The 14,108-nt window shown below is 39.6% G+C and overlaps 1 protein-coding gene across 1 annotated transcript; it reads right to left on the bottom strand.

The window, feature by feature from the left end:
• Positions 1-10,713: 10,713 nt before the first annotated feature.
• LOC119884151 (mas-related G-protein coupled receptor member A7-like) lies at positions 10,714-11,347 on the bottom strand (the record flags this gene model as incomplete). Its single annotated transcript, XM_038694614.1, is given in 3 exon segments — positions 10,714-10,737; positions 10,740-11,209; positions 11,302-11,347. Coding segments are annotated over 3 exon segments (540 nt in total), but the record flags the coding sequence as incomplete, so codon positions are not given.
• Positions 11,348-14,108: the final 2,761 nt, after the last annotated feature.

Below are 14,108 nucleotides of genomic sequence, written 5' to 3'. Positions count from 1 at the left end.
GATCGTCTGCAGCGGTACCACAGTGGGTGGGCGATGACCAAATACCTGTAATCAAGATGGACACAAAGTCTTTGAGGAGCTTCAGAGTTATAAACTAATATAATGTTCAGACACAGAAGGAGCTCCACACATACTGGATAGACAGACAGATACCTTTCCAGGGCGATGCAGACCATGAAGCCAATACTGGCAAACAGAGCAGAGAAGTAATACATACGAAGATGAGATATATCGTCTATCCACAGTTCGTACCACCTGAACGATCATGCAGCAGAGCTGAATCAGTCGGTAATGAGAGGTTGATGACGTAGATGGAGCAACATCACTTCTCACCTGCAGGAAAACATTGGTAAAAGTCAACAAGCAGTTGGAAACATGTTGTGAGTCCACCTCCTCCCAAATCTGTCATCTTGCTCTGCCCAAATAATAATAATATCATTTTATTTACAGGCACCTTTCAGAACACTCAAGGTCACCTCACAAACATCTTCAAACAGTCTAGAAATACATTTATAAAACTAACAGCAAAACGAAGGTGGATAAGATGTTAGGATGGTTAGTTGCGTTGGTGTTAACCCCGTGTTAACTTAATTGGAGTTGGTGCATGGTTCTCATAAAAGGGCGTGTTTGGCCGTGCAGGCAGTTTTTTCGCAAAAAAGCCTTTGCAAGGCTGCAACATCACACCACATGTCTGCAGTGTATTATACATGCATTGGAAAGTTATATTAAACTTTGCAATCAGATTTAGCAGAGAGGAAAACTCCTGAGTTTAGCCCACAATCACTATCATGCACCTCAGAGACTTTGCCTTGGATCGGGCGTATTCAGAAGAAACACCAGTGTAAATGTCTGATAAATCGCATTAATATTCTCCTACATAGTATTATATTTATATATTTAATAAGACATTGTAGTTCTGCTTTTATTTTGAAAGGCGCCGTTTTCTTATGTTTTGTGACGCTAAACTTCCTGCTACTTTTCTCTTCACAATGTGGTGCTCACGCGTCGTCGGAAGAACGGTAAAAAACTGGTAAACACGTTATTTATCATGTTCATCTATTTGAATCTTGTAAAGAAGGAGTTTACATTGTGATTTTATTATTTTTGTGTTGTTTGTACATGTTATTTCTAAGACCTACGAACTGTGAGCGTGTGTCGAGCTAGAGAGCGTGATAGCCGATGGCGAAACCATTTGATTAGCTTCCTTGGAGAGCGGAATGAGGTATGAAAGAAAATGTGTCTAGTGTATTATTATCAGAAGGGATTTTGTTTAAGGAAAGGAGAATGTCATTACTTCATTTGTTTATGGGTTAATTGCACATGTCATTAACATAAAAGCAATATTATTTCTGTGAACAATTATAATATATTGTATTTCATTTAAAGGCATGTGATATTTATTTGTCATAAAGACTTAAAAACATTTCATTTCATATTGGTTGTTAGTTAAATGATTTGTATTGTGTGTAAACATGATAAATATGTGAACACAATTTATGTGCAAACTATTTGTGAAGCTACATAGAAGCCTTTTGTGTTTCTTCTGTTTTATTCTGTAGTTTTCACGGTGTTCATGGTGCATGGTGCACGTTGAGAGGAATAATAAATCGACACCCGTTTGAAACTCTCTGCGTCTTGATCAATAAATCCAAGGGGCCGCTACAACCAGATTTCGATTTTTTGTGACATTAATTTCAGGGGAATTTTTCTTCTTGTAAATTTCACACTTTGATCTTGGATTTGTTTTCTGTTTCCTGTCTGATTTCCTCTCTAAAATCCCAGCTCGGCTGCAGGGCTCGCTGTCTGAATGTAATGCTGTTGTGTTCAGAACTTCACCGCAGCCGCAGTGGAACAAATCAGGCTGAAATCTAAACATATTTAAGTGGTGTGTATTAATATCCTACTTCTCATCATTAACACTGAGTACAGATGTGGTGTTTAGTCCACGTGCAGGGTAACCTCGAGTTAACCACGAACAAAACCTGCTCGGAGCAGTTTAGAGATCCAGCGTAAATTGCCATGGCAACAGACCTCGGGTAACACCTATCCACCTTTTGTGGTACGGGTAAACCAGGAGGTTACACCCGACGTCATGAAGTTACTCCTGAAGTTACGGATAAGCCAGTTACCCTGCTTGGTAGTACAGGCCACTGATGAACAGTGATCATGATCATTTATATGCCAGTTTAAAAAGATGTGTTTTCAGGCGGGAAACATGTTTTGTGAAAATACCTCATTTTGATCTTCCAATCAAACTCCCTCCACGTCGGGCTGCTAGTTACCTTATGTCCTGCTTTGAATGTTTCTTCCCATTGTTCATCTGTTATTATAATATTTGCTTCCAATTCCCATTTTTCCTTGACATCCAAATTGTTATTGTTAGATTCCAGTTGTAGTACCTGATACAGTTTTGATATAATCCCTTTCTTTGTTTCTCCCTCTGTATACGCCATTAACAATTCTTCTAGTTTCGACGGGGTGTTAGAGATCTTCTCCCACTCCTTATGTGTCTTAAGGTAATGTCTTAGTTGTAGAAACTTAGAAAAAATCATGGGCTGGTAAATTAAATTCTTGTGTTAACTGTTGAAATGACTTCAGGGTTTGTCCCCTAAACATTTGTGCAATATATTTTAACCCCTGTTGTGTCCATCTATTATATCCTGCATCCATCATAGATGGCAAAAAATCTGGGTTTGTCGAGATTCGAGCGGCTCTACAAATGGTGTTTAACAGTTTCAATTTCTTACGTACCATTGAGCATATTCTCATTGTCCCCCTGATCCAGACTTTGCCCACCTTCAGCCTCTTTAGTGTTACCTCACTCAAAAATGGAAGCGACTCTATAGGTACATTTATAGAGTTTTGTTCCATTCCCACCCACAATGTATCTGCATTATTAGTAATCCACATAATAATAGCCCTGAGTTGAGCAGCCCAATAGTAATTGTTTAAATTGGGTAAATTTAACCCTCCCTTCTCTTTTGGACAAAGAAGTGTCTTATATTTAATTATTTTTCCAAATAATTGGAATATTTGGGATGTAATCTTGTCTAACATCTTAAAGGTAGAGTTAGAGACCATAATAGGCAATGACTGGAACAAAAACAACAGTCTTGGTAGTACATTCATTCTCACAGTTTCTATCCTCCCCATCAGAGTCAAAGGCAAAATCTTCCACCTCTTTTTTAATTTCAGTTATCAATTTCCCATTGTTCGCTTCAAATAGCTGTGACGTAGCAGAGGTAATAATAATACCCAGATATCTGAACCCTATATTAGTCCATTTGAACTTGAATTTCCCCTTTAAATCAGCTGGACATTGACCTGAGAGCATCATAGCTACTGATTTAGCCTCAGATATCCTGAGATCTCCCCATACTCGTTCAGGTTATTCACCAGGGCTATTAATGAGGTGGAAGGTGCATTTATATATGTTAATATATCGTCTTCGAATAGTGATATTTTGTGTTCTGTCCTCCCCTCATCCCGTATTCCCTTTATATCTTTATTCTGTCTTATTGACTCAGCCAGTGGTTCTATACTTGCAGCAAACAGTAAAGGGCTCAGACAGTCTCCCTGTCTGACTCCTCTTTTGAGTAGGAAAAAGTCTGAGCAACACCCATTGACTCTAATCCGTGATTTGGGGTTTTTGTATATCATTTTCACCCAGTCTATCAAGGTTGTGTGAAACCCGAAATTTGCTAATGTTTGGTAAAGGAAGCTCCACTTTACTCTGTCAAATGCTTTTTGTGCATCTAAGCTGAGCAGCATGGCTACTTTTTACTTTTACTTGAGTAGATTTTTATATCAGTAACTTTACTTGTCCTTAAGTAAATGCTCATCAAAGTAATTGTTGTTTTGTTTAAGTAGAATATTTTGACTCTTTCCAGCTCTGGTCAGAATGTACATACCATAGAATACAGAGCATAGATGGCCACGAGGGTCAACAGGAGGCCGATAGCGATGATTGTGTATGTCACCACATACAGGATGAATAACCAGTTCCTGTAATCCTGTTTGTTGGAGGTGATGTCGCTGTGATCGTAGCTTTGGTTCTGTGAGGTGTTGTCCATGTGGAGACCTTCCATTCTTCAGAGTGAAACCTGTTTGAGAGATCAGGTTATTAAAGGGAGCAGGTTTTTAATATCTACCTAACATTGTTCAGTGACATCACTAAAGCTGTGAGGTGAAGTTCACACAAACACAGTGTCCCTATAGTTTACCCACAATCATATCAAATCACAAACTGCTGTCTTTCACTTTCTATCATCATTCCTCAACATTTGTTACATTTAACATTTATTTAATCAAATAAGAAAAGAAGAACAAGTTCTATTACAAAAATATTTTTACTTGTTGATGTTTCTTCTCACTCTCCACAGCTAGGTTACTACAATGCAAACAAATGGACTGCATTTAGAAGAAATTGTTACAGCTTAACAATTTGGAGCAGCCAGACTTCGATGGCTATGTGAGAAACACTATTGTCTGGCTTAGCTAGTCAGAGGCCGGGTAGGAGACGTCACGCCTTCACCAGAGTAGGAATCGCATAGTTGCCTCCTGTACTCGATGCCCCACAACTTGTTGAACGCCCCTCTGTCCTCTGTGGTTGATGAGGAGGTTTACATGACTATTAATCCACTTGATGAACCATCTGCAGATTTTATCTTCCTTGTTGGTGTTTATTCTGACATTTGGAATAAACATTTGTTACATATAAAACCTGTTTCTTTATCAAAATAAATAAAATTGACAAAGTAACTATTGAATATGCCATTAATGGGGTTTATGGATTTTACACTTTATTTCATCACAGATTGAAAAAGTCAAACCTACATTTTTAAAGGAATCATTAAACTGTAGGCTTCAAAAACAAACAACATGTGAACACATTTAAATAACTGAATAAGGCCGACTGTAGAAGAACAACATTAAGTATCAAGTTAAAAAATTTTCAAAAAATAACATGTTGTTTTACTCACGCTATTAGAAGTAACTTCGGCCCCTGTCTTTAGCCCTGGTCTTCTCAGCCCTGGAAGCCTGTCTAAAACTATTCCCAGATCCTGCTCTGGACCTCCTCTACTCAGCTTCCCACACTCTCAGCCACAGTTTCCCCCTTTTCTCATCACAGCTACATGACTAACATTAACCCTTACATTACCCCTAATCTTAACCTAATTGTAACCTGAACCCAAGTCTTAAACCTTAAAAGGCATCTGTACCCGTGGGCAGTCCCCATTAGTCAGTGTACATTCATGTTAAAGTCCCCTCAGGGACAAAAAAACATGATTGTCCCTCACGCGTCACTGCCAGAACTTAGTGAGAATCCTCCCCCTTCTGCTCTGGTTTGAATTGATGAATTAATTATTTTTTGTATCCATTTATCTACTATTAGGAGTTTTTTCTGGAAAGTTTTAGATACCGGATGCATAGATGCTCCCTGCAGCCTTTAGTTCTCCCTAATGGTGATGCTACTGGAGAAGTAATATTACTTCCACTGCCCCACTTTACCCTGTCATCACTATTATTTTGATTGACAACTGATACAGTATAAGGCCTAAAACTGATCTTGTTAGAGTTTGGGTTGCTCAATACAAACCAGATGTACTTACTTTCTCTGAAAATGGTTCTATAGTTTAATTTGTGAAAACGAGATCAGTCTTGAAAAGTAAATGTTGTATAGAGTAGAAGACCAAAACACCATACTGCTGCTTTTAAAGGTAGTTCCTTCCTGTCCTTTCACATCCCCTCAACACTGTATCAAAATCAGGTTTCTGTCTAGTAGTTACTTCTTTTTTATATTCCTCTGTGTGTGTTTTTATGTACTTTGTGTGGTTGATTCAGGTTTACAGGAATGTTGTTTGGGATGGTTGGCAAGAACCTCTCTTTCTTTTTGTATGAATGTATGTCTCCTGTATGTCACTCATGATTTTATACACTACACACATGGGGAATGGCATAAATGAGGATGAACAGGAAAATACAGAACACAAATCATAACTGGCAAGAACAAGACTAAACATAAAACCAAAACCCTAACAAGATTGGATTGGATTATAACGAAAAAGAAGATGCTTGACCACTAAAAATAGCTTTTTTTTATGGGAGTGAAATGAAGAGACACACGATTCAGGTTGATAACAAATTTAATAACAAACTGGATAAAGCCACCAAGTTCCTAAAAACTCCAGCTCAACAAATGTATTATTATCATTAAAACATATTTCATACTTCTGCCCCCCACAGTTATTGTGACAACGGTGAGGTCGAAACATTTGGCCATTCAGATAAGCAGGACTGCGAGACGCTTTAAGCGAACACTGCAGCCTGTCAGGGGCCACAAAAGAGAAGCCAAAACACACAGAGAAAAATAAAATCATAGAGGCAATGGCCAAATTTCTGGCCCAAAAAACTGTGAAGAAGCACGATGTATGTCTAACCGGTGAAGGTGAGGAGCTAACAGTTAGGCAGACTAGCAAAGCTTTAGCTTGCTAAAACCTTTCAATAATATAACACCAGAGCTGCCAACTCAGGCATCAAGCATGAGACTCATGCAACTGATCATTTTCTGACGCAGTGATAAACAAATGTATAACTGATAATATCAACTCGGGGTGAGTAACTCCGCCCAGCTGTTACGACACCGGCACTCACCGCTGTGAGTTAAGCATCTAAAATCTGAGGCGCAGCCTTGTTCTGTTTGTGACTGCGAGCTGCACTTCATCAGAGGTGCTGAAGTGAACATTTGTATGGATTTGTGGTGAGATTTCTGCCTGATCAGAAGTGTTTTCAGTAAGTTTCATTTATCCGACTCCTCCTCTCATCCAGTAGTACAGTCCCAAACGGTTCTGTGTCTGCAGACGGCCTCAACAGGCTAAATCAGCAGAGCAACAACGCTGGCTAATGCACAGCAGGGAAGTAGGGAAGGTAGACTGTTCTCATTAAATTATGATGTTATTCTTGAAATATTCTGACTCTTCTCTGGACATGTCAGAGAACACAGATAGGTTGGAGAGATTCTGATTGTGCAGAAAGTTTTAAACATGAGCAGAACATCTGCTGAAACACAGGAGCTATTAAAGTCCAGGAGTTTATCACTGAATTAAAATTACTAATTTTTCATTGAGGTAAGAAAAGGTGCCACAGTCTTTTTAAACTTGATTTATACTCCTGCGTCAGGGCTACATGCCCTGATGTATAAAAGCATTTATACTATAAAGGCATTTATACTTGTGCGTCTCCGTCGTTCTGCAATTACACCGCTTTTCCCGGCCGAGCAAGCTAACTTCCGGCTTAGCCCTCCGCTAACGTGACTGGGGGTAAAATTGTATACCTACGGCTTTTATAGACTTTTTAAAAGTTATTGCCCGAATCGATCACATGCTGATAGTGAAACGAATAACTTTGCTCAGGTTGTGACGCTCAAATATATTAATCCACCGCGTTACAGCTGCCGATGTGGCCGCTAGTAAAATTTACTTCAAAGCACGGGGAACTTCCTGTCGGCTCGGAGGCATTGCGAGGCTACCCAGCCGACCAGTCACAGTGCTTATGGTCCATTTCGCCTCGACGTGTAGTTACATTTTTGAGGAGGTGCAAGTCAATGCAAGGTGCATCTATTATGTTTTGCATCATCACCTACCATCTGAATTTAGTTTTCCCCCTCTTTTATTAATAAAGATCACTAATACCCACAAGTTCCCCTGTGGCAATCTCAAGAAAATTAAACACTCGTCAACAGCGCATCACAAGTCATAGGATACAGCTGCAAATATGGTTACAATACAATAAGCTATACACAACAAAGCCTTGTTTATATTATTACTATCATCATTTCAGCTGACACCGCTGAAAATTCTTCACATAATTTGACCAATACTTTGATTAATGTAGTCCTTAAGATTGAATATGATAGATGAAGTATGTTTATTTGTTCACTACTTATGATATGATACTATATATGGATATTATGATTTAATGCTTTGCAGTCATTTCTTCAATGTTTGTTTTTTCTTTTCTCTAATGAGCTAATCATTCAAGGGCATTTTTTCTCTCCTTGTCTTGTTTTAAGTTAAAAGGAGGAACAAAACTGTCACAGTCTAATGTGAAAGATTTTGACTTTTGTGCTTTATTATCATACTGAGTAATTGAGTATACAGTAGATGCGAGCGTGGCCTGGATGAGTCTATAACACTGTATTTGGAAATGGTTGTTAGGAACTCCATCTGTGATACTATAAGGCTAATGGCCAAGAGCTTCTCTGAAATTACCTGTGTTTGTATTGGAACTAAGGGTGGGTGTCGATAAGGGGCCCAGTTTGCACAATGTTGTCCCCCTGTCCATAATTAATAATGGCGGGCTGCCTGTGCCCCATCAAGTTCTTGTCTAAGAGGAAGAGGGGGGCGTGGTCCCTGGCGTTATGGGTTCACTATTTCCCAGCACAGTCTTTCCCAGAGTGGTGAACCCCTCCCCATCTTTGCCTTAGAAAGACTCTGCCATGCTCTTTTTAAACCCAATCATGTTGCTAACCTGTTGCCAGTTCACCTAATTAATTGTGAGATGATCCTGCGGGTACTTTATTTGAGCATTTCACAACTATTTCTTTTTCTTTTGTTGCCACTGTCCAAAATTTTTGGGTTGCTGCCCAATATCACTTACCTGTTTTCAATGATACCCAGCCAACCCTCTGCTGTCTGGTTTAAGTCACTGGACTCAAAGATCTGTAAATTTTCAAAGCAAAAGAAAAGCAAAACTCCCACATTTTCTTCATTGCTTCCTGTCCAATAGACTACAATATATCTTAAAATGGATCAATCAGAGCCCCTTGGACCACTGATGGATGGACATATAACAAATATTCTGTAAGGAAAATGTCAAACTCATTTTCACCACGGGCAACGTAAGCATTTTTCGAGTTAAGGACATTTAACCCATCAGATGCAAAAACATAAGCAAGCACATTTACTGTATCTGTGTTATTATAACATACATTAATTAATTTATCAGGTTTAGAAAAAGATAATACTTCATCAACAAAAAACTATTACATGGGGCAGAACCATTGTAAAACAAATAATTGTGAGCTGCTAATAACATGTGTGACAGATTTGGCATTTGATAAAAACAAACGGCTGCACACAGCCTTGCAGAGGCCATACATCCAACTAATGACAGATAGTTTTATTACCTGGAAAAATGCCGACGTATATTGTAGCCGACTCCTTCATCACAGACACTGGCTCAAAACCAGTGCTTGAAGTGGACAAAATGAGGTGCCAGAGTAAATGATGGAGACATTCTGATCCTGACCTGTCCCCAGAGTCCCCAGTGTAAATGACACCTATCTGTCAATATTTTTAAATGTCCCGCCCCATCCAGGCTGTGATTGGTTGGTTCACGACAAGTGACATTGAAGAGCTACATTCTGCACAAGGCTGCTTGAAAGGCGCCTGAGCTTCTCTTCTCCCTCCTCTCTCTGCGCCGACAGAGTTTAGCAGAGAACCGGATATGGAGCGGGCAGAGGAGAGGACCGGCAGCTTGGGAGAAGTCCCGGTACGCATAAACGGTCTGCGTACCGGGGTGTACCGGCCCACTTCAAGCACTGCTCAAAACACAAAAGACATAGGCCTAGCCTACCGGTTTATCTCCTTGAAACACAAACTTGTCCACTTTCCCATCGTTCATGAACTTGCCTTCCTTCTGCATATTTTGTGTGCAGCTTATGAAGTCAATAATTGCCATGGTATTTAAAGAAACAGCCTGACAGTTAAGGAAATTTTTTCTTGTTGGATCTCAGCTAATAATGAGCTAAAGTTTAAAAAGGAGAAACATACAGTGACTGTCCCTGTCACACTTTATCATTTCTGCCCCAAATTATTATCTAAAAAAGTCTTTAAGAGTTGTGAGGAAACCTCACTTGGTCAGAAAGTGCAGGATGCCTCCCTGCTAACAGCAGGTTGGGCTTTATGTTCATATAGACAACAGAGATTTTGTTGAATCTTCATTTGTCAGCTTTTAATTCACTGAGTTGGTCAAAGACAAACATTCACAGTTTGGTCTACAAACTGATTTTTCCAGAAAATGTACAATTTCAAATAAACTGACATAAACTGTGGTTTAAGATTTTATCCATATTGCCAAAAACACCACAGCTGCTGCAAAACAGCTGCTCTGAATCCCATCCTAAACAGCAGCATGCCTACCACTAAAACAGCAGAAATTACACTTAAAAAGTACAAAGTGCTAAAGACGTGTTGAGATGCTCTCCCTGTGTTAAACATCCAAACAACAGTCCAAATAAAGATTTAGGAAGAAGACAGCGAGGCGGCTAGAATGAGCTCAGTTCATCTAAAATAATATCTGCTTTGCTTCTGGGATGAAAGGAGAATAATGACAGACATCAACTTCCAGCTCCAAACTAATAAAACACATTTTATTTCCATGTGTTGAAGCCATCACAGTGAACCAGAGCAAGTTGACCAAAACATTTCCCAGCAGCCACTTCTCCCACAGCAGAGTCCAAACAGTGCTTCCTGTTCTCTACAGTTAGGTGTCTTATTGGAAATGGTCTCAGTAGATGACAGGATCTGTCTCGTCTCTATCCTTTCTATTGGCCTCCATTTCTCCTCCTGTTTCCTCCCCTTTCTCTCTCTCCCTCTTTCTCTGCCTACATGAAGCTGACTGTGGAAATGTTGTCATCATTCATACTGATGACCTGCTGATATCATTGCTGTCCATTCTGCACAACACACAGAGGCCAAAAGCTTGTCTATGAACCCTTTCCTCATGAACACATACAGGAACAAGTCTGCAAGAGGACTGAATCTAACAATTGTAAGATACAGAAGGTTGAGTCTGGAGTCTACCAATCGGTTATTGTCAGTGTATACTTTCAAGAACCAAATGATGGTGGGCAGGAACAGCAGAGTGTAAATAAGCAGCACCAGAACCAAAATTCCCACAATTCGTCGATTTTCATCAGAGGGGACCGAGATGGAAGCAGACAGGGCTTTGAGGGTCCCAACCAGGAAGAATATTAACAGTGGGAAGGGAAGGAGGAAGAGGATGGCGAAGATTATGTATGTGGCCAGATAATTACCGAAATCTAATACGATGGCACAGACAGGAGAAAGGACCCAGACCAGGACACAGAGCACCACAGAGGTCTTGATGGTTCGTCTGCAGCGGTACCACAGTGGGTGGGCGATGACCAAATACCTGTAATACAAGATGGACACAAAGTCTTTGAGGAGCTTCAGAGTTATAAACTAATATAATGTTCAGACAGAAGGAGCTCCACACATACTGGATAGACAGATAGATACCTTTCCAGGGCGACGCAGACCATGAAGCCAATACTGGCAAACAGAGCAGAGAAGTAAATATATATGAAGATGTAACGTATCCTCCTATCCTCAGGTTTTGCCACCTCAACGATCATGCAGCAGAGCTGAATCAGGTCGGTAATGAGAAGGTTGATGACGTAGATGGGAGCAACATGATCACTTCTCACCTGCAGGAAAACATTGGTAAAAGTCAACAAGCAGTTGGAAACATGTTGTGAAGTCCACCTCCTCCCAAATCTGTCATCTTGCTCTGCCCAAATAATAATAATAATACATTTTATTTACCGGCACCTTTCAGAACACTCAAGGTCACCTCACAAAACATCTTCAAACAGTCTAGAAATACATTTATAAAACTAACAGCAAAAACGAAGGTGGATAAGATGTTAGGATGGTTAGTTGCGTTGGTGTTAACCCCGTGTTAACTTAATTGGAGTTGGTGCATGTTCGCATAAAAGGGGCGTGTTTGGCCGTGCAGGCAGTTTTTTCGCAAAAAAGCCTTTGCAAGGCTGCAACATCACACACACATGTCTGCAGTGTATTATACATGCATTGGAAAGTTATATTAAACTTTGCAATCAGATTTAGCAGAGAGGAAAAACTCCTGAGTTTAGCCCACAATCACTATCATGCACCTCAGAGACTTTGCCTTGGATCGGGCGTATTCAGAAGAAACACCAGATTTCGATTTTTTGTGACCTTAATTTCAGGGGAATTTCCGATTTTTCTTCTTGTAAATTTCACACTTTGATCTTGGATTTGTTTTCTGTTTCCTGTCTGATTTCCTCTCTAAAATCCCAGCTCGGCTGCAGGGCTCGCTGTCTGAATGTAATGCTGTTGTGTTCAGAACTTCACCGCAGCCGCAGTGGAACAAATCAGGCTGAAATCTAAACATATTTAAGTGGTGTGTATTAATATCCTACTTCTCATCATTAACACTGAGTACAGATGTGGTGTTTAGTCCACGTGCAGGGTAACCTCGAGTTAACCACGAACAAAACCTGCTCGGAGCAGTTTAGAGATCCAGCGTAAATTGCCATGGCAACAGACCTCGGGTAACACCTATCCACCTTTTGTGGTACGGGTAAACCAGGAGGTTACACCCGACGTCATGAAGTTACTCCTGAAGTTACGGATAAGCCAGTTACCCTGCTTGGTAGTACAGGCCACTGATGAACAGTGATCATGATCATTTATATGCCAGTTTAAAAAGATGTGTTTTCAGGCGGGAAACATGTTTTTGTGTCAAACTATCATTATGAGAAATGACTATTCCAAAACCATTTTATTGGAGGAAAAATCTTAAGCAGTTTTATTAAGCTTGTTTCCAAAAGGCTAGATATAATAATACCTACAACAATGGCTGAACTTAATTTTTTGCCAGTTTTTTTGTAGACTCTTCTTAATATTTTAGCATACACTAAAATGTTTATTGCTGAGTTTTCCCAACTTAAAAAATGAAGAAGTTCGCTAAACTAACAAAAAGTGGTTGGAAAATGTTGCCTTTTTTTTAAGTTAACAGTTTTTACAGCGTATATACAACATACATTAGGAGATGCGCTGACAGTTTCACTTCTAACCTATGATCATGCCCTCGCCTTCTATCCCCAAACATTCCTTCCTCCGTCTTAAAAGGAGAGAACCTGAGTAACCTGTAGCAATAAGTAAATACCTTCACTGTCAAGTGTACTGCAGTACGTATAAACAATTAAAGCTGCAAGCAGCGTTGGGCGGGCCCTCGCACTTGTAAGCAATAATGAACCCAAACAATAAAATAAATTCCTTTTATATTTCCCTGCCTTGTTGTTTATGTGTACATACAGAGGAAGAATGTGAGAACAGCACACATTTCATCGTTACTGTGTGTTAGAGCATGGGAGAACAGTGGATACTTTTAATACAGCCCACACCCCTAATACTGTGTAACTATAACAAGTAGAGAACAGAAGAAAAAGATGTTCTTTCTTTACAACTGTCTGCATAGCTTATTCATATTGTGTAATGAATGAAAATAAATAGGCCTACTAGGCTCCTCTCTACTTTGACATTTAAGATTAGCTTGTTTGATCCACCTTCATACACATGTGACATTACTGTACAACTTGAGAAAGGTGAGTTGTTTTCTGCTCCAGCCTGCCTAAAAGAAAAGCGTTTTGGGATTAAATGGACTTTATTAGCTGCTGCAGTGCAGGATGAACTCAGAATAGACCCATTTCTCACCTTATTATTCTAAATCATGCAACGAAGAAGAAGAAATGCATAATAAATCCTGGGACAAAATCTGTCCACAAATACTGTACAGCATGTAGTCTAATGACAAGACTTGTGTTATAGCTGACTTGGGCAGTGAAATGTTTTTTTAATTCATGTGGTCATAGTTGTCCACAACTCAAATCAGAATATAAGAAGAAATGTTTTATACCACCTCAAGAAGGCTTCCTATCAGAAAGGTAGGAAGGTATTTCAAATGTACAACTGCAGTACTTAAATCTCAGTAATTTCCCGGACATTTTTGTGTTACTTTACTTTTAATAGACCTATGTAAGAGGTTTTATACTTCCTGTGAGTATAATCCAATCATCTTATTTTCATACTGTATATCCGATGTGTAATTTGATAAATTGTGTTGTATGTCGTGCTCGCATCTCAGAGAAGACTCAACATGCGTCTTTGTAAAGAGAGAAACGGACAGAAAAAGTCTCTAACTCTGCCTGTCAGCTCGCTCTGCTCCGTTAAAACTGAATTTCCATACAGAATTGAATA

Source organism: Micropterus salmoides, unplaced genomic scaffold (genome assembly GCF_014851395.1).
Source record: "Micropterus salmoides isolate LMB-PRFRI ecotype aquatic unplaced genomic scaffold, ASM1485139v1 Ms_hic_scaffold_3218, whole genome shotgun sequence".
In the NCBI taxonomy this organism is placed as follows: domain Eukaryota; kingdom Metazoa; phylum Chordata; class Actinopteri; order Centrarchiformes; family Centrarchidae; genus Micropterus; species Micropterus salmoides.
This window is presented reverse-complemented; position numbering and strand designations above follow the sequence as displayed.